The sequence below is a fragment of the Neltuma alba genome, unplaced genomic scaffold (genome assembly GCF_004799145.2).
Source record: "Neltuma alba isolate B1F8T4 unplaced genomic scaffold, ASM479914v2 tig00013377_pilon, whole genome shotgun sequence".
Taxonomy (NCBI): Eukaryota; Viridiplantae; Streptophyta; class Magnoliopsida; order Fabales; family Fabaceae; genus Neltuma; species Neltuma alba.
In genome coordinates this window covers 10,782-32,553 of record NW_021637639.1, presented here as the reverse complement: position 1 = coordinate 32,553, position 21,772 = coordinate 10,782, and the positions used below count along the sequence as shown (strand labels likewise).

General features: G+C 32.0%; 2 protein-coding genes across 2 annotated transcripts; both read right to left on the bottom strand.

Moving 5' to 3' along the window:
• Nucleotides 1-182: 182 nt before the first annotated feature.
• Nucleotides 183-2,461, bottom strand: LOC114736865 (pumilio homolog 12-like). The gene is made up of 5 exons (XM_028924750.1): nucleotides 1,359-2,461; nucleotides 1,059-1,218; nucleotides 828-991; nucleotides 481-739; nucleotides 183-314 (listed from the first exon to the last, which is right to left on the bottom strand). The coding sequence occupies exons 1-5, from the start codon at nucleotides 2,459-2,461 to the stop codon at nucleotides 183-185; spliced, it is 1,818 nt and encodes a 605-aa protein (XP_028780583.1).
• A 2,299-nt stretch (nucleotides 2,462-4,760) lies between these two features.
• On the bottom strand, nucleotides 4,761-7,361 carry LOC114736864 (pumilio homolog 12-like). Its single transcript, XM_028924749.1, has 4 exons — nucleotides 6,360-7,361; nucleotides 5,727-5,890; nucleotides 5,357-5,615; nucleotides 4,761-4,916 (listed from the first exon to the last, which is right to left on the bottom strand). The coding sequence occupies exons 1-4, from the start codon at nucleotides 7,359-7,361 to the stop codon at nucleotides 4,761-4,763; spliced, it is 1,581 nt and encodes a 526-aa protein (XP_028780582.1).
• Nucleotides 7,362-21,772: the final 14,411 nt, after the last annotated feature.

The window sequence follows — 21,772 nt, the reverse complement described above, 5'->3', positions numbered from 1 at the left end:
AAAAAAAAAAGTCGAACAAGAACTTAACAGAATAATACAAACACATAGCAACCAAGAAACACATATATATCCACCTTCTATGAATTAACAACTAACAAAACTGAAACAACATGCCCCCATTATTAATGATTTGCCTTCGATGCTCATTTTACAAATGCATTATTCCAAATCCATTTTCCAAATTAAAGTCTTCGAAGCGGCTGAAATGTGCGTCCTCCATACATAAATGCTAACACCCTTTTCCCATATTGATTAGTACACAGACTTTCATGATGTCTCGAAATTGTGCTCACCAACATGTCATACAGAGTCCCCTGCAAACCAAAATATCCCAAAAAATTAATTAACCGAGACTAGCTTAGTATTATTGATCAGGATTATATATACACCGTATAAAGATTATTACAAGAGGCAGAGTATAATTTAAGGGAGATACAAAAACATTTAGGGTGAGAGAGAGATGAAGTTGAAGAATCTAACCTGAGAACATTCCAAGGCTCTCTGAGCAACATAATTGCCAAATGGGTCTTGAAGAAGGTTCACAAAGCTCGGGCTACTCATCATCTCTTGAACTATAATACCAACATTCTTCTGAGTTGAGAATAGCAACAGATCTTCCACCACATTACTAGCACACTTGTCCATACACAATTCCACATACCGACCTCGAAGTCTATTTACTATTTCTTCATTTATGGCGTGGCAAGCCAACTTAATTACATACTGCACCACATAGTTCCTGTGGTAAAAAATATAAAACAACGTAATCCGCTTACAAATATTTATCGAAGTTCATGTAAAGAGTGGTTTCTTTGATTTATACTCACCCATATTGATGTCGTGCTAGCAATGACACACGATGGCTAATTGCAGAAGTCAATAAGAAAGAAGACTCTGGTGCAGCCATAGATAGACATGTTTTAAGAACAGAACAACCGGTTTTGTTTGTGGCAATAGGAGTGCATTCAGATGCCATTGCATCATAAATCTCCTGAAAATAACAGAGATCAACATGTATAATAAGAAAATTAAGGGATGAAGAGTTGTATTAGCTATACCTTTGAAAAATGAGGGCAAAGTTTTAAGAAGTGCTGAAGGACATAACTAGCATATTGGGAAGTGGCCACTGGGACAACAATTTCCTTCAGTGCATGTGCAAAGACAACCATTTGCCTTTCTGTTGTAAAATGATCTATCATACTTCGTAAAACTCCGGATCTGTAACCAAAATAAAAAAGTTACAAAATCTGCTAAACAAAAACCAAAAGAACCATAAAAACATACCAAAGATTTACATAATTTCATGTGATGAATCATGAAATCAAACAGAGATAGTTTCATAAGAAAATAGCATATACCCGATATTGTTTTCACAAATGTTCTGAAACTTGAGCAGGTTATTGGTGATAAATTCAAATAGGAGGGTTAATTGATCCTCATTGAGCACATCAAAAATCTTTTCAATGACACGTTTTCCAAACCGGTCCATCATTAAATCATGTAGGTGATCCAACAACTCCCTTGAAATGAGATTAATGTCTCTAGGGTTCTTCCCATCCAACATTCTAACCAGAAATTCACTTCCATCTTCCTCTTTTGAGATTGAAGCCACCATGCCCTTCACAACTTCCAGTGATTTTATGTTATTGTACCTCTGTCTCATGAAGATCCTTTCTACAGAAGAAAAATTAGAAACTTGGCTAGGTCCAATTCCAAAATTCCCAGCCAGGATTTGCTCGTTTGTATTGTTTCCATTAGCTAGTCCTTCATAAGCATGGCTTGGTGCAATCCCAAAGTTTCCAACAAGGCTTTTCTGGTTTGTATTTCCACAACATGGTCTGTTATAAACATGACTTGGCTCAGTCTCAGAGCTCCAAACTTGGCTTTGCTGGTTTATAACATTATTTCCATGAAGTAGTCTTTTAGAAGCATGTCTTGGTCCAATCCCTGAGTTTCCAGCAGCAAGGATTTGTTGGTTTATGATATTACCATGAAGTGCTCCTCCATAATAAACATGACTTGGTCCATTCACAGAGTTTCCAGAAACTAAGGTTTGCTGGTTTATAATATTATTCCCCTGAAGTGCTCCTTCATAAGCATGGCTAGGACCAATCCCAGAATTTCCATGGCCAGCAGTTAAGGCTTGCTGGCTGATAATATTATTCCCATGAAGTGCTCCTTCATAAACATGGTTCGTTAAAATTCTTTGCACTCCAGCATCAAGTCTCAAGCTCTGCAATTGCGCCTCCAGTGGATTATTGATACTCTCTTCAGATCCCATGTTGTTCACAAGACAACTTTGATTTGGAGGTTGACTGGTCAACGAAGAACCATCCTTTTCTGACGTAGGTGCTCCAACGTGGTCGTGATCTTTCATGTCGTTTTCTGGATCTGGAAGAAGTTCGACGGTAGGAAAATCAGAAGGAGGTTCCTTACAAAGAAATTTACCAGTTTCTCCCATCGCTATCCAATTAGCAGAAACTAACTGACGCGGTTAAAACACACAAGATAACCAAATAATGAAGCAAGTATTAACTCCCAACTGTAATTAATTTGCACAGTTTGAGAGCATTCAGATCATTATAGAATCAATGTAAAACTAATATCCGAATCACAGCATCTGTTTTACGGGCACTCTTTTTTCTTCATAATTTTTCAAGTTCTGGTTTGAATTTAAAAATTAATGACCGACGAGAAAGAAGTATTGAAGTTTGCGTGGTTAAATAGACAAATATCATCAAGAATTAACAATTACGTAACACAAGCGATAAGTCATAAAACTATAACTAATAAATAATATCGTAAATGAATAATAGCCAGGTTCCTGGAGTTCATAAAATTTTCAAATTCTTAACGTGGAGATTCAAGTTTTGGGTGGGTACATTGAAGATTTCTTTCAGTTGAAAGGATCACTAAACCAGTCTAAGCAGTATTTTTCATTCAGCGCGACATTTTCCAGGAAAAATCAAACTGAAAGAAAGAAAGAAGAAAGAGTACCTGATGAACGGACAAAGAAGGACTGTAAATGAATCATAGCCAGGTTCTTGGAGTTCATAAAATTTTCAAATTGTTAACTGGTAGATTCAAGTTATGCGTGGGTACATTGAAGACTTGTTTCAGTTGAAAGGATCACTAAACTAGCATAAACAGTATTTTCATTCACTGCGACATTTTCCAGGAGAAAATCAAACTAAAAGAAAGGAAGAAAGAAAATTAAGATGGAAAGAAGAAAGAGTACCCGATGAAGGGATAAAGAAGGAATGAAGATGCTCTTCTTCTCCTCTCCAGTCTGGGACGAGTTGACGAAGGTAAACGTTGGAATCAAAGCCTTCTTGTTCATTTATAGAAAAGAAGGTCGGTCTCGGATTAAATAAATCTGGATAAATAACGATAAATCTATTTTTTACCAGAACGACAAGTCGAATCAAACTATTTTAATTCTATAAATTATATAAATATAATAAACATTTTAAATAAATTATTAAAGCTCTCAATGCCATGCATATACGTTATGAAATAACTTCGTTTAAAGCATGACTTGGAGCTAGTTTGGAGCCATTTTAATTTGAGAAAATCCCAAAAAAAATTATTGAATTTTAAAATTCCAAATCAGTACTGTTACTACACTTGTAAAGAAAATGATTACACTCAAAAAGCAAATAATAACACATTTTTATAATAATTCTTGATTTGTCATTTTAAAATTTAACAGTTATTTTTTTGAAATTTTTTCTTTTAATTTTGCACAGCATCTTAATAAATCTAAAGAAGATAAGACAAATATTTCAATAATTTTATTGTGTATAATTTTTTTTGTTATAGAAAATCATACTTTTAAAATTTTAGAGTTATCATCTCTATATTTAAAATTAAATCTCTTTTGGAAAAAATGTTATTTTTAGTTTTTATATCACTTATGTTTAATTTATAATTTATATATATAAAGATACTCTTCTGGTCCTTAATTAGACTTAATTAGAGATTTATGTTGGTCCTATATGTAAGAACTATTTCATATGTTTAGTAATTTTTTCCCAAATAAATCTTATTAATATCTCTCAACAATAATAAAATAAAACAGGGAAAGAGGGAGTAAAGGAAAATACTTAGGGTATTTTAGAAAAAAGATATAATGCTAATTAATTTAACTAACATTATTAATTTAATCAAATTATTTAATTAGATCTTATATTAAGGATCAGAGATATATATTGAAAATTCAAGGTAATCAGTCAGGATTTATAAGCATCCCATCTTTATATCTTTTTGTATAACGTAAAATCTTGGAAGTAATCACACTTTATTTTTTATTCACAATTTATGCTGAGTGAATATTTGCTATATTTGGATTTGCTGAGATAATTAAATGGGATAATGTATTGTAATTAATCTCATCTACTTCATGTTATAATCTCTTTTCAAGAGCCACACTCTTTTTTAAAATTAAGCAACAACAATACGGGAGATGAGCTGTAGACAACTTCCAAAGCCAAATTAACAAGTTACAATCCAACAATTATAATCGCTAATAATCAACAATTATATCAAAAATAGAATCACATATATTGACATAAAATAAAACTAAGATTTAAGAAGTATTATATAAATTTTAAAGAAGAGTTCCAAAATTACTGACCAAAAAAAAAAAAAAAACTCGAACAAGAACTTAACAGAATAATACCAAGAAACACATACATTATATATCTAACCTCTATGAATTGACAACTAACAAAACTGAAACAACACGCCTACATTATTAATTAATGATTTGCCCGCGATCCACATTTTACAAATGCATTATTCCAAATCCATTTTCCTCCGTACATAAATGCTAACACCCTTTTCCCATATTGATTAGTACGGAGACTTTCATGATGTCTCGAAATTGTGCTAACCAACATATCATATAGAGCTCCCTGCAAACCAAAGCATATGAAAAGAAAGTTAATTAGTTAACTGAGACTATTATTATTGATTAGAATTACATATATAGTCCCTCCAGTACTATATAAAACTGTAAATTTGGAGAGGGATGTGTTTATTTTATAAGCTTTAATTTGGGTTTGTTTTAACATTTAATAAATTTTTTTAATTTTCCTTAATTATCTATTCTTTTTCCTTTATCATACTATCTCTCATCATGTTTCCCCACACATTCTTTTTATTTATTATAAGGACATATTTGAAAATAAAAGTTTATTTCTAACTTATATATTACTTTTCATTAATTATTTGTTATCCATGAATTGGTTATTTGAAGTTCATAATAAGAACCGAGGAGGTACCGTGTTAGATTATTATAAAAGGTGCAAAAACACAAAGGATGAGAGAGAGAATGAGAGAAAAAGAATCTAACCTGAGAACATTCCAAGGCTCTCTGAGCAACATAATTGCCAAATGGGTCTTGAAGAAGGTACACAAAGCTAGGGCTACTCGTTATTTCTTGAACTATAATAACAACATTCTTCTGAGTTGAGAATCGCAACAGATCTTCCACGACATTACTAGCATACTTGTCCATTGACAGTTCAACATAGTGACCTCGAAGTCTATTTACTATTTCTTCATTTATTGCAGGACAAGCCAGCTTAATTACATACTGAACCACATAGTTCCTGCGATAAAAAATATATATAGCAATTTAATTAGCTTACAAATAAATATTTATCTAAGTTCATGTAAAGAGTGATTTATTTGATTGAAGATTCAAAGACAGATATACTCACCCGTATTGATGTGGTGCTAGCAATGATACGCGACGGCTAATTGCGCAAATCAACAAGAAACAAGATTGTGGGGGAGCTATAGATAGACATGTTTGAAGAACAGAACAACCGGTCTTGTTTGCGGCAATAAGACTGCATTCTGATGCCATTGCACCTAAAATATCCTGAAATTTTAGGGAGCAATATCAAAATGAGACTAAATTTGAGGGACTAAAAATTATATTAACCATTTTAATAATACGTGTTGATTACTATATATATAATAAGAAAATTAAGGGATGAAGAGTTGTATCAACTATACCCTTGAAAAATGCGGACAAAGTTTTAAGAAGTGCTGAAGGATATAACTACCATAGTGAGAAGTGGCCACAGGGACAATAGTTTCCTTCAAAGCACGTGTAAAGACAACCATTTGCTTTTCTGTTGTAAAATGATCTATCATATTTTGTATAACTCTACATCTGTAATAAAATAAAATAAAAAGGTCAAAAAAATCTGCTAAACAAAAACCAAATAAACCATAAAAGCATATCAAAGAGTTTTAAATAATTTCATGTGATAAATCATGAAATGAAACAGAGATAGTTTGATTTTTAAAAAAAATATAGCATACCCGATATTGTTTTCACAAACATTCTGAAACTTGACCAGGTTATTAGTGATGAATTCAAACAGGAGGGTTAACTGATCCTCTTTGAGCACATCAAATATCTTTTGAATCACACGTTTTCCGAACTGGTCCATCATTAAATCATGTAGGTCATCCAACACCTCTGTTGAAATGAAATTAATGTCTCTGGGGTTCTTCCCATCCAACATTCTAAGCAGAAATTCACTTCCATCTTCCTCTTTTGAGATTGAAGCTACCATTCCCTTCACAACTTCCAGAGATGTTATGTTATTATATCTCTGTCTCATGACGACCCTTGCTGCAGAAGAAGAAGAATTAGAAACGTCGCTTGGTCCAATGCCTGCGTTCCCAGCTAGGGTTTGCTTGTTTGTATTGTTTCCATTAGCTAGTCCTTCATAAACATGGCTTGGTGCAATCCCAAAGCTTCCAACTAGGGTTTGCTGGTTTGTATTATTTCCAAAAACATGGGTTGGTACAATCCCAAAGTTTCCAACTAGGGTTTGCTGATTTCCAAAAACATGGCTTGGTCCACTCCCGAAGTATCCTACCAGGCTTTGCTGGTTTGTATTATTTCCATGACATAGTCTGTTATAAACATGACTTGGCTCAATCTCAGAGTTCCAAACTTGGCTTCGCTGGTCTACAACATTATTTCCTTGAAGTAGTCTTTCATCATAAGCATGCCTTGGTCCAATGGCAAAGTTTCCAGCAGTTAGTATTGGTTGGTTTGTAATATTAATATTCCCATAGACATGGTTTGATCCAATTCTCAAGCTTTGCAGTTGAGCCTCTAGTGCATGTAAGGGCCCGGGATCATTGATATTCTCATCAGATCCTATGTTGTCAAGACAACTTTGATTTTGAGGTTGACTGGTCAATGACGAAGAATAATGATCTTTTTCTGACATAGGGTTTCCGTGGTTTTCTGGATTTGGAATAAGTTCTATGGCGGGCAAATGATCGGAAGGCGATCCATTCTGAAGAAGTTGACTATTGTCTGCCATTGCTATCCAGATAAAGCAAGTATTAACTCACAACTGTAAAAGCTAAATAAAGGAATCATCAAACCAAGCAAAACAAAAGAGTGCTAAAAGAACTGGAAAAATCGGTTTAAACATGAGTATTTCTATTTTGTAATGAGTAATCGGCACAGTTATAACTATGGGATTTAAGTTATGCGTGGGTACTTCTTCCAGTTGAAAGGATCACTAAACTAGTCTAAACTGTATTTTCAAAGAGTGAAACCTTCCAGGAAAAATCAAACTAAAAGAGAGAGAGAAATTAAGAAGGAAAGAAATAAGAGTACCTGAAGAATTAATGAAGATGCTATCCTTCTTCCCCAACGTCCGACAACGATAAATTAAGCTGAGAGCTACCAAAGATAGACGTACGTTGGAAACAAAGCCTCCTAGCTTATTTATATAAAAGAATGTCGTCTCAAATTAGATAAATTTGGATACGTAAGGATAAATATAAGTAAACTATTGGATGGACTAAAAATTATATAAATATAATAAATATTTTAAATAAATTAAAGCTCTCAATATTAATATCATGCATGTCATAAAATAACTTTGTTTAAGCATGACGGTAACTAGTCTGGGGAGATTTTTAATTTTGTACAGTATCTTAATAAATCCAAAGAGGATAGATATTTCAATAATTTTATTGTGTAGAAATTTTTTATTATAGAAAATTATACTTTTAAAATTTTAGAGTCATCATCTGTTATATTTTATTTTTTTAATTTCACTTATGTTTAATTTAGAATTTATGTATAATTAAAAAGATACATGTTTAAAATTTAAGATAATCACGATTTATATTTTAATTTTTATGAAAAACATCTTATCTTTTAATTTATCTTTTAAAAGGGATTCAAAATGAACCTCACGAAGCGCGTTCTGGCTCTCTCCCTTGCTCCTCATCTTTTCGTTAATTAGTGAAGTTAAAAGTAATTTGTTTACATATGATGCTACTAACATGAATGACAAGTCTTGGAGCACAGATTCGAAGGGAACTTAAAAAAATAACTTTTTTAATTAGTCACAGCACAGTATCAAAAAATGGACTCCATAAAATCATTCAACCGTGCAAATCATGTGTTTTTTTTTTCTTTAGAAAACTCAAATGTTACGTAACAAAGACGAGAAGAGATGCAACGTAAAATAAACTTTATATAGTGCCTTCCATCTTTAATATAAAAAGCTAGTTAGGATTTGGATTTGCTAATAAATATAAGATTTCAATTCATATTGTCTCCTAAATTTATTAATTCACTCTCTAAATTATCCTATTAATTACACATATTAAAGGATTTTCATCCAAAAATAGCCATGATTAAAAAAGATATTTAAGAAAATAAGCTCATATTTGTTATAAATTTTTCTTAATCACCTCAAATTAGTTAAATAACTCTTTAATTTCTTGACTTCATCGGGTCAATTTTTCTTGTATATTAATATAACCTTTAAGTTGGTAACCTATATTTGGGTGTATGTTAGATAAAGAATTAGTGTTTCAATTCGCTAAAGAGAGAAGATGTGTTTAGTAACTGATAAAGAATTATAGACATGTGTCTTTATTAGTTATGTGCAAAAGAAAAACTGGGTAATTTTTTAATATCAGAAGCTTTAAGAATCATTATATAAATTTGAAATAAGAGTTCCAAAATTACTGGCAAAAGAATCCAAAGATAGTCATGATTAAAAAAAATGCTTTAAAAAATCAATTCTTATTTGTTACAAAATTTTTTTAATCTACTCAAACTACATTATACTCAACAATAATTACGGAAGAAGGAAAAGAAAGAAGATTGATATACCTGTTGATTGAATAACTGCGCATATAGGACTTGGCATATGACAATAATGCCATACAAATACCAGCTAAGAAACATATCTAAGCCCCGTGAGAATTAATAAAACCGAGACAAGACCACTAAGTTGGCCCCTACATTAACGATCTCGGCTTTCCTAATGTCTTCCAAATCCAATAGGAGGGTGTTTGGTATTTCTTGTTCGAGAATTAAAAATTAAAAAAATATGTTTGGATAATTATTTTAAAAGATCACATTTGAAATAAAAAAAATAAAACATCACATTTGGCGGGTGGTGACCATCATCAATGGTGATACGTGGCCAGCAATGGGTGAGAATAAGGTTTCTCCTATTTTTTTTGAAAAAAAAATATAAATTATTTTGATTTTTTAATCTTTAAAAACATGTTACTATTTTTTCATTTTTTTTAAAACATCCAACAAAAAACAAATTATTAAGTAAGTTTTTTATTTTTTTAAAAGATAAAAAATTATTTTCAAAACAAGAAACCAAGGAAGCCCTATATTTTTGGTGCTGGCTATTTTGTTCATAATCTTTGATATTGGCTATTCCACTTATATATTTCTTTTAATCCTGAATATAAAAGTTATTTAAAAATTTGATTTTGATATTAAAAGTAAAACCTCAATCTTCTTCCTCTTACGCGTTCATTATTTTTTAAATTATTTTTATCATTTACGCATACCTTAGTATATATAATTAATTGGGATGGCTTCTATATAATTTATTAAGAGAAAAAAATACTTTAGAGATATTAACACTTTTTTTTTACCATTAACTAACTTATAACTTTTTTTTAATCTATATGAATTAGTTAACTATCTCCCATATTTTGGCACTTGTAGAGATTTTGTGTTGGAGTTCAACAAGACTCTTGCTGTGGACCCTAGGATTGAAATTTGTATTTGTATGCTTCCTATTGGTGATGGAGTCGCTCTGTGCCGTCGGATGAATTGACAAGTCCTTTTGACCCAAAAAAAAAGAACTGACAAGTCCACCTGTGACGGATAATAATACTAGTCCTCCATATCCTAGTATTTCTTGGAAATAAAAATAAAAATTATTTTTTTTGAAAAGAAAAATAAAAACAAATGCATGTGTAATACTCCAATCTTGTCATGACTTTAAATTATGCAAACCAAAAATTTGGTTAAAATTTGTTAAAAATAATAAATATGTAAAAAATGTAATTTAGTTTTTCAAGACACCCTTATTTTTAGATAGTGTAACCCCATGTTTGGTATGAAGGAAATTGAGGGAATGAGAAGGAAGAAAAAATTTTAATGAGCTCGTTTTAGAAAATTAGAAGTAACTTTTCTCGTCTATTTTTAAAAACAAATGAAAATACGTAGCGTTTTTCATATGTTGTTTTCAGAACTAGACGAGAATTAATGGCCTTTCTCCTCTATTATAATGAAACATATGGGAAAAAAAATTTTAATACTTTTTTTATTTTTCAGCTAACAAAACAGATAACCTACGGTACACAAGAATTAATGGCCTTTCTCCTCTTCTCTTGTCTCCTTCCGGTCTCTTCTATAGCTTGAATGGTCCCTTCCTCACATACACAGCACACCTGACCTCCTTTTCTCCTCCTTGCACACACAACACAACGACTTGCCCTGTCCTTTGCCTAGACACACACTCAGTTACGTTGTGCTCTCAAATAATGCTGACTGACAGTGGCCATGGATGGTATCATCATAGCGTCGTTCAGATATGTCCTATAACGAGCTCAACAGGCTGCTGAGCAGTGTGGCCAAACTTCTCAACAGATTCTACTTGTTGTTGTTAGTAAGATTAAGTCAGTTTCTATTATCCGCGAGGACTATGATGCTGGCCATTGATGCTTTGGTGAGAATTAGGTTCAGGAGCTTGTTGAGAAAGCTCCTCAGGTCCTTCGTCTTGTTTTTTAAGTAAGCCTGTTTGACTTTATTCCGTCATATCTCTTTATTGTTTACCTCTTTTATCAAGGTTTTAACTATAGATTTATTTTTTGCTCTTTTTCGTTTCAATGTTTCAATGAAGAATGATTGAACATTCCTAATCTAACTGAGTAATCTTTTTCTCTTGCAACTCCCAGATGATATCGAGTGGCATTTCATTAGGAATTTGCGAGCAATAAAGTGAAGCCTCTTTTGGGTATGGACAGTTTAATCCTTGAATTTTTGTTGAATATAGCTTCTTGGGAATTGTTTCTTTAGCACCTTGAACTGAAGTCATGTCATCTTTATTATGTTCAATTCTGTGATGACATGCTATAAATTCCAAACTAGAATTATGACGAATCTTAGTGTTGTTCTTGGGAACTTGAACCTATGAGATTTAGAGGAGAATTTTGTTGGAGTGAATATTCTTACTACAAATGAGCTATTTTGTTCCCTCTTCTCGAAAAGTTTCCATTGAATGTTTGGGTTGCTTATGCATTAATTTTTTAATTTTAATCGACTAACTTCTGCCTACACTCCACATGCATTTATCTGTTATTAACATGGTTCCATTTGCCATTTACAGCTAGAGTTCAAAATCTTGCATGTGTGGAGACCGTAGATGATGAGAAGGTATGCTATTCATGCGTGTTTTGGTAACTGCGATGCAACAAAGTGTCAGTTTAATTGGAAAGCAGTGCATAATGTGACCACTCATGCTTGCTCCTGAATGGTGCAATCACTTTGGGAATTTAATTCTACACTAATCCGAAGCTAAGTACTTAAACATGCCGAGAGATCTGCAACAACTCTTGTCCATATTGGCTGGTTTTCAAAGCTGACTCATGCTGTAAAATCGTGTCTGCTAGTCTTTACATATAGCACCCTGCCAAAAATAGGGAAAAAAAGAGAAATTTCAGTATCGTGTGTGTGCGCTACCAGTTTAACTTTTGCTTTTACTCTGTCCTGTTTTTAGCTTGTACTGTCTTTGCTGGAAAATTTTAAATTTTGGAAAATTGGGATTTTGCTGTTGTGGACAAATTTTGGAGTAACTGAGTTGCGCTGTAATTGTTCATGCATAATGATGAAGTTTGATTAAGATATGCATTGGTTATATTGTTGGATTTTGTACGTGAAATTGTATATCATGAGGATTGGTTCGATGCATTAAGAAACATTCAATATACAATCAGATCAAGGGAAAAAACAAGCATGTAGGTATTCCTCGTAAAGGTAATCTGTTTTCTCTCAACTCTCAATTATGAAGGGTAATTTCTCTCTTACTTATCTAACTGGATTTCTACCATAGGCTTGTAGAAATCCTACATCTCCAACACTCAGAAAGCATACAGACCTGAGGATCAAAGGATCTTTTAAGGACGTAATGTTGGAATGGCCAAAGATGCGGAATGGATCATCGTAATGGTGGAATGGCCAAAGATGTGGAATGGATAGATGATGATGTATATGCATGTTGTTATGAATGGATAGAGATCAAAGGGACTTTTAAGGATGTAATGTGTCTGCGAGTCTTTCATATGCATTTCGTATATTCATGGTGCTATGGATAGACCAAAGTCCATGAGAGCCACTGTTTGGGTTAACTAGATGGAATTCATGGATTTTTTAAGGAAGTGAAAGTCTCAAAGGGGGGATAACAAGGGGTAATTGTGGGGTTTAAGTACTGTTTGGATTGATGGGTAATAAAATTTAATTTCCTTTTCATTGCCAAGAGTCTAAGTGCATATGTGGCCTAGCTTGAATCAAAGATTTGGATAGGTTCTAGAAAAATCTCAGACTAGGTAGTATCACACACTAGAAAAAAATAATATCAGGATCAAATTTCCTTCCAATTGGTTTAGTCCTATATAACCTTCTTTTTCTAGGATCTGATTGCGTAGAAATGATTTTTAATTTAGACATAACATTTAGATAAAGCATTTAGATATAATTATCTAACCTAGGAATGTTCCAAAGCAATCTTAGCCAGTTGGCTTTTCTTTAAGTCTTGAAGTATGGAAGACAATCTATTGTCCTTTAAGATTTCTTCTATTATAGAATTAGTAAGGCTTTGGTTATTCAATGACCGTAGTAGGTCTTGTATCATTTTTCTACTATGTATGTAGGTAGATAATTGACCATACTGTGACTTTAGTTGATGTGCTATCTGAATGATTTCAGAAGTCTTTCCCATGCGAATCAAACCTCGTAATACAAAATAGCTGTTGATAAAATAATATAACAATTAGCACAAAGTGTCGATCTAATTTTCTTAAAAATAAATAAATATAGAAACATACCCATATTTGCTTTGAGCTAGACTTAATGCGGTGTTGATGAGTCGGTATATACATGAAGTACAAGAATTTATAATAGTAGGCAAACACCTTTTTACAACCATACTCCCCACTAGGGTTGGCCGATATAATGGTAGTTGATGGCCATTACATCATAAAGGAATCAGGGTAATTGCAATGCAAATGCAACCACTGTTAGTAAACTTAACATAAAAAAATTATCATTAACTAATTTATTCATACTCATTAGATTTTTCATCTTGGTATCAGAGCCACTGAGGTGAGACATGTCGGCATCTTCAAATGCTGGTGAGTCATCCCCTTCTGCATATGCTTCCTCTGGTATGGCAGCCTCCAAGTCATGCTTCCTTTTTAGCTCATCCAGCCAAACTACCACTATTAAGTTGGATCGTGGTAACTACCTTTTATGAGAATCAGTAGTTCTGTCTCTCATTGAAGGCAACAAACTTGAAGGTCATATTACTTGTCTTCTTCAGGTGCCTCCTCAGCATACCTCTGATGAAGTAGTGGCCAAACTAAACCTAGTGTATAAGGAGTGGTATGCAGTGGACCGAATGCTTATTGATTGGCTTAGAAACACCATGACCCCTGAAATAGGTGTTTAGCTCCTCCATTGCAAGACTACACAAGAATTGTGGAGCAGAGCAAAATCTTTGTTTGGAGCTTCAATAAAGGCTCGTGTTATGGTTTTCATAACAAAGATTCATTAGACTCGGAAAAAGCAATCTCAAGATGGAAGAATATCTTGGAAAAATAAAAATATAGCTAACCAACTTGTTTTAGCTGGTACTCCTATGCCTACTAATGATTTGATTCTTCATACTTTGAATGGTTTAGATGCTCACTCAAGTTGGGTGGAAGTTCAAGCCGCCTTGCTAGTTTATGAGAGTCACTTGGAAAAACTAAGTCATTTTTCTTCTTTGACTCTCCAGCCTTCTGCAAATCTCGCTCAGCATAGTGATGACAGGGATCATCACTCCTTTGACGTTGGTTATGTTTGAGGTGGTTGAAGTGGTAAAACACAAGATGTGGATCTTGGTGCTGTACACTGGAGCTAAAAAATTGATTGATTGTAAATGGGTCAACAAGATAAAATTTAAAACTGATGGCTCTGATACCAAGAAAGGAATTAAGGTAATTATAATGCTATACATCACAGTGCTAAATTATTCTCATTATATACTGAATGGGTACAGTGCAATGTTTACAAATAATTATTGAGAAAACCTATCAATTGTATATACACATGTGAAGCATAACAGTAAAAAAATAGTATTACAAATTTACAATTGTACATAGTGAAATGAAAATTTTGTCTTAACAACATCCAACAAATCCTAATTAAAAATCAATACATTAAATTAATTATTAATAAAATTATCATTAATGAGTATTGTTTTAGGAATAATTAGCTTGGAAACATGATTGGGGCAATTTTCTAAAAAGACGCTAAGTATATGATTTCCAAAGTATGAAGTGGCTACTCTAATAATAACAACCTTCAAAGTATCTTTTATTGCCGTCATTTGTCTTTCTGTTATTAGCCTTTTTATCATCTACTCTAAGGTCAAGGATTTGGAAAAAAAAAAGGTTAAAAAAATGGTGAAATGAAAAGCTGGAAATATGATGAATGAAGTGACATACACATCCAGTTTTGTTTTCTCATTTGATGCTCTTGAAGAGCATCAAAGAACTTTTCCATAACTTGTCTTCTGAAATAATTGACCATCAAATCATGTAAATTACTAATAATCTCTAGTTTGGGGCCATTTTAATTTTGCACAGCATCTTAATAAATCTAAGAGTAAAATACATTGATCACTCTTCTATTTTATCTTAATTATAGAAACCTTCCCTCTATTTTGAAAACATATATAAGCCTCCCTTGCAATTAAAATGTATATTACACAAACCTTCCTCCTATCACTACAAAAAAACAGACTTTAGGTAACGAATTTCGGCGGCGACAAAAAAAGTCGCCGCTGAAAGTGGACTTTCAGCGGTGACACCAAAAAGTCGCCACTGAAACTAAGACTTTCAGCGGCGACAAAAGTGTCGCTGCCGAAAGTGGACTTTTAGCGGTGACTTTTTTTGTTGCCGCTGAAAGTTCGCCATTGAAACCAAGACTTTCAGTGCCGAGAAAAAGTGTCGCCGCCGAAAGTGGACCTTCAGCGGTGACTTTTTTTTGTCGCCGCTGAAAGTTCACCATTGAAACCAAGACTTTCAGCGGCGACAAAAGTGTTGCCACCGAAAGTGGACCTTCAGCGGCGACTTTTTTTGTCGCCGCTAAAAGTATAATATAATAATATATTTTATTTTACAATATTAATAAACAAATTCAATCTGGCTCAGCGGCAAGAAGGTTGGACACGAAAGGAGGCGGTCATAAGTTCGAACCTGGAAGAAGACACATTTAAGGTGAAAATATTTAGACGATGACGTGGCGAGGAGTGATGTGGCAATGACGTGGAGGTGGCTAGTGATGATGTGGCGATCGGCGGTGATGACGTGGCACCGGCGATGATGATGTGGCATTGGTAAAGCCAATTCTTCTTAGGTATTACTTTCAGCGGCGACAAAAAAGTCATCGCAGAAAACACTTTCGGCGGCGACACTCTAAAAGTCGCCGCCGAAACTTCTAAAAGTCGCCGCTGAAAGTATCTTTGAGCGGCGACCTTTTTAGTCGCTACTGAAAGTTTTCAGCCACGGCTGCTACGGCAACGACTTTTCAGCGGCGACTTGTCGCCGCAAAAAACTTTCGGGGGCGACTTTTGTCACCGCTAAAAGTCAATTTTTTTATAGTGTATATTTAATATACAATTTTCATATACCAAAATTATTAGTTGACTGTTAAGTTTGACTTTAAATTATTTTTTTGATTAAAATGCCCCCTTTTAACTTAATAATTATTTAGACATTTATATTTTCAAAAAAAATATTTTTTTAAAATAAAAAATAATTCTAAAACATATATTTTTAAAATTTCTAATATCTTATAAGATTTATTAATTTTGATCTAAATCAAAAAATTTTATAATTTTAATATTTTATCACATTCATTAAAAATTATTTATTTTGACTTATTTTAAATTTTAAAATCATATTTCAAATACATAGTTTTTGTTTATCATAGAGTTTAAATAATATAAGTTTAAAAGATTTTATAAATTATTTAAATTTATAATTCAAAATTTTTAAACACATCTTTATTACAAAAATTTATAAACATGTTTAGTCAAAGTATATATATATTTATTAAAATAATTAGTTAAATTTTTAATCAAGTATTTTATGCTTGCCTTAAATGAATGAAATTTACATAAGTGTAAAAATATAATTTTGGAATTTATTAGAATGAAGGGTAAAATAGTAAGTAAAATTTATTTTAATATAAATTTCAGTTAAAAATGATATTTTTAGAATCTTTTTAGAATATTCCTAACAGTGTTAACTTATTGGATTAAACTATATATTTTTAAAATAGAAAGAAGGTCTGTGTAATTAATGCAAATTAGAAGGGTAGTCAAAAATTTTACTCTAAATCTAAAGAAGATAAGACAAATATTTGAATAATTTTATTGTGTCGAAATTTTTTTGTTATAGAAAATTATACTGCTAAAATTCTAGAATTATCATCTGTATATTTAAAATTAAATCTCTTTTGGCAAAAAAAATCTGTTATTTTTAATTTTTTATATCACTTATGCTTAATATATAATTATATATATAAAGATATATGTTTAAATTTTAAAGTAATCAGAATTTATAAGCACCCTATCTTTAAAAAGTATTCCATGTACCCATGCATAACTTAAATCTCATCCTTTATATCTGTTTGTTTTCACTCGCTTTATCAAATTAATAATGTAAAATCTTGGAACAATCACAATTTATTCTGAGCCAATATTTGCTATATTTGGATTTGCTGAGATAATTAATGGGATAATGTGTTTTAATTATATTTAGTTCACGTTATAATCTCATTTCAAGAGCCATACTCTTTTTAAAAATTAAGCAACGACAATAACGGTAGATGAACTGTAGACAAGTTTCCAAAGCCAAATTAACAAGTTACAATCCGACAATTATAATCGGTAATAACCAACAGTTATCTCAAAAACAGAATCACATATATTCACATAAAATAAAACTAAAATTTAAGAAGTATTATATAAGTTCCAAAGAAGAGTTCCAAAATTACTGACCAAAAAAAAAAACCTCGAACAAGAACTTAACAGAATAACGCTAAGAAACACGTATATTATGTATATCTAACCTGGATGAACTAACAACTACTCCCTCCGTCCCTTATTATAAGATCTAATTTATTGAATAGGTTTATCTCTTTTTATAAGATTCTTTTTGAGTTTGTCTAAATATTTAATGCATCATTACCTATTTTACTCCTAGTTTAACAATTAATACATTCTCTTTCTTCATTTATCTCCCTATTATTCTTTCATATCTACCCATTTATATATAGTGGTATATTTGGAGAAAAAAAATTATATTTGTTACATATTAATTGCTTTTAACTAATTTTAACTATTTTCTTTTTTGACAAAAAAAAACTGTTTTCTTAAACCGCGCAATTTAGTTAAAATGATCTTATAATAAGAGACAGAGTACTACTCTTCTCTGATCTTATTTGTAAGTCACTTTCAGCATATTTCACACAGACCAAAAAAAACTTTAAACTTTATTAAACCTCATTTAAAATTCAACAACTTTCCAATTTTATCCCTATTTAATATGCATTATACCCCTACGTAAACAAAATCAACACAATAATAAATAAAGGATAAACTTGTACATCTATACAAAAAAAAATTTCTCAATACCTTATAAATAGGACCAAAAAATGCCTTTTCTCTCAGCTCATATACAGGACCAGAGCAGTAACGAAACTGAAACATTACGTCTACATTATTAATTAATGATTTGCCTGCGATGCACATTTTACAAATGCATTATGCCAAATCCATTTGCCTCCATGCATAAATGCTAAAGCCCTTTTCTCATATTGATTAGTACGCAGGCTTTCACGATGTCTCGAAATTGTGCTCACCAAACATATCATGCAGACCTCCTAGCAAACCAAAATATACTCCTTATTTTAGTCATAAATATAATATATATTTCTCATATTTACTATTTTTTTTTCAATTATCCCCATAGATATTCCATCAACCATAATCAAGCAAGTGAGGGAGGAAGGATATTGGGAAAGATGATTATGATGTTTTAGAAAAAACATGTCATATTTATTATAATTAATAACTTATCTAACTTCCTTAATATAATTAAATTAGTTAAAAATGTCATATATTAAGGACCGGAGGAGTATAAAAAAAGTTAATTAATTAACTAAGACTATTATTATTGATTGGAGTTATATATATAGTTTCTTCAGTCAAAGTATGGTCAATTTTATAAGCTTCAATTTGGATTTATCTTAATGTATTTTTGTAATTTGTTCCTAATTGTTTATTCTCTCTCCTTTGTCATGCTATCTTGTCACATTTCCCACGCATCTTGTTCATTCTTTTTTTAATTTATTATAAAAGCATATTTGAAAAAAATATATATTTTTAACATATTTACTGCTTTTAACTAATTTTAATGAATCATTCGTTATCTGTGAATTAGTTGCCAAATGGGTCTTGAAGAAGGTACACATAATAATATGTGTTGACCAATATATATAATAATAAAATCAAGGGATGAAGAGTTGTATCAACTGTACCTTTGAAAAATGAGGGAAAAGTTTTAAGAAGTGCTGAAGGCCAGAACTAGCATATTGGGAAGTGGCCACTGGGACAACAATTTCCGTCAGTGCATGTCAGCATGTGTAAAGACAACCATTTGCCTTTCTGTCGTAAAATGATCTGTCATACTTTGTATAATTCTACATCTGTAATCAAAATAAAAAGGTTAAAATAATCTGCTAAACAAAAACCAAAAGAACCATAAAAGCATATCAAAGAATTTTACATAATGTCATGTGATAAATCATGAAATCAAACAGAGATAGTTTGATGTGAAAAAAAAAAAAAAGCATACCCGATATTGTTTTCACAAACATTCTGAAACTTGACCGGGTTATTAGTGATGAATTCAAACTGGAGGGTTAATTGATCCTCTTTGAGCACATCAAAAATCTTTTGAATCACACGTTTTCCGAATTGGTCCATCATTAAATCATGTAGGTCATCCAACACCTCTCTTGAAATGAGATCAATGTCTCTAGGATTCTTCCCATCCAACATTCTAACCAGAAATTCACTTCCATCTTCCTCTTTTGAGATTGAAGCCACCATTCCCTTCACAACTTCCAGTGATGTTTTGTTATTATATCTCTGTCTCATGACAATCCTTTCTGCAGAAGAAGAAGAATTAGAAACGTCGCTTGGTCCAATGCCAGAGTTCCCAGCTGTTAGGGTTTGCTTGTTTGTATTGCTTCCATTAGGTAGTCCTTCGTAAACATGGCTTGGTACAATCCCAAAGTTTCCAACTAGGGTTTGCTGATATCCTACCGGGCTTTGCTGGTTTGTATTATTTCCACGACATAGTCTGTTATAAACATGAGTTGGCTCAATCTCAGTTCCAAACTTGGCTTCGCTGGTTTACAACATTATTTCCATGAAGTAGTCTTTCATCATAAGCATGTCTTGGTCCAGTGGCAAAGTTTCCAGAAGTTAGTATTGGTTAGTTTGTAATATTATTCGCATAAACATGGTTTGGTCCAATTTTCAAGCTTTGCAATTGAGCCTCTAGTGCATGCAAGGGCCCGGGATCATTGATATTCTCATCAGATCATATGTTGTTAAGACAACTTTGATTTTGAGGTTGACTGGTCAATGAAGAAGAATAATAATCTTTTTCTGAGATAGGGTTTCCGTGATTTTCTGGATTTGGAATAAGTTCTGCGATGGGCAAATGATCAGAAGGAGATCCATTCTGAAGAAGTTGACTATTGTCTCCCATCGCTATATAAGCAGATCAGGGGATCATCAAACCAAACAGAACAAAAGAGCGCCAAGAGGACTGGAAAAATCGGTTTAAAAATTAGTGTTTCGTAGCTAGTTTCTAATTTGTAATTAATTTGTAACAATTACGTAACACAAACTAAAAGTCATAAAATGATAAATAATAAGTAACACTGTAAATGAATTATAGCTAGGTTACGTTCTTGAGTTTATATGAAAATTTCAAATTCTCATAACTATATATGGAATTTAAGTTACGCGTGGGTACTTCTTTCAGTTGAAAGGATATGATTACTAAACTGTACTCTAAACAGTATTTTCACTCAGTGAAACATATTCCAGGAAAAATCAAACTAAAAGAAAGAGAGAAATTAAGAAGGAAAGAAATAAGAGTAGCTGAAGAATTAATGAAGATGCTATCCTTCTTCCCCAACGTCCGACAACGATAAATAAGCTGAGAGCTACCAAATATCGACGTACCTTGGAAACAAAGCCTCCTAGCTTATTTATATAGAGAAGGCCGTCTCAAATCCTTGGCAAAAAAAATCTCAAATTAAATAAATTTGGATACATAAAGATAAATATAAGTAAACTAATGGATAGACCAAAAATTATATAATTCTATAAATTATAAAAACATAATAAGCATTTTAAAAAAAATTAGAGCTCTCAATATCAATATCATGCATGTCATGAAATAACTTTGTTTAGGCATGACGGTAACTAGTTGGGAGAGATTTTATTGTTGTACAGTATCTTAATAAATCTGAAGAAGATAGATATTTCAATAATTTTATTGTGCAGGAATTTTTTTGTTATCGAAAATTATACTTTTAAAATTTTAGAGTTATTATCTGTTACATTTTAATTTTTACATCACTTATGTTTAGTTTAGAATTTATACATATATTTGAAAAGATATATGTTTAAAATTTAAGGTAATCATGATTTATCTTTTTATTTTTTTATAAACATCTTATCTTCGAAAAGTATTCAAAATGAACCTCACGAACGCGTTCTCTCTCTGTCCCTTGCTCCTCATCTTTACATTAATCAGTGAAGTTACAAGTAATTTGTTTAGATATGATGTTACTAACAGGATTTGCAAAATACCAGATCATATATACATCACGTCCTTTTCTAGGATTTTAAAGTTTTAAGTGGCTGAATTGAAATAATGCAATTTTTAACTTCTTTTTATGTCATTTTTCCTTTTGGTTTTCTATACACATGTTAGCCGCTATCAACTATGCACTGCATAGTAAAGTATTTTAGATCTTGGCAATATTATAGATTTCCATCCTGTTAATAACTACGAAATTATCAACAAGGAAAACAAT

Coding starts and splice junctions, on each gene's coding strand:
- LOC114736865 (XM_028924750.1), bottom strand. CDS start 2,461: ATGGGAGAAACTGGTAAATTTCTTTGTAAGGAACCTCCTTCTGATTTT. Junction 740..827: donor CTAGCACGACATCAATATGG/GTGAGTATAAAT, acceptor TTTTTACCACAG/GAACTATGTGGTGCAGTATG. Junction 315..480: donor GAGCCTTGGAATGTTCTCAG/GTTAGATTCTTC, acceptor TTTGGTTTGCAG/GGGACTCTGTATGACATGTT.
- LOC114736864 (XM_028924749.1), bottom strand. CDS start 7,361: ATGGCAGACAATAGTCAACTTCTTCAGAATGGATCGCCTTCCGATCAT. Junction 5,616..5,726: donor CTAGCACCACATCAATACGG/GTGAGTATATCT, acceptor TTTTTATCGCAG/GAACTATGTGGTTCAGTATG. Junction 4,917..5,356: donor GAGCCTTGGAATGTTCTCAG/GTTAGATTCTTT, acceptor TTTGGTTTGCAG/GGAGCTCTATATGATATGTT.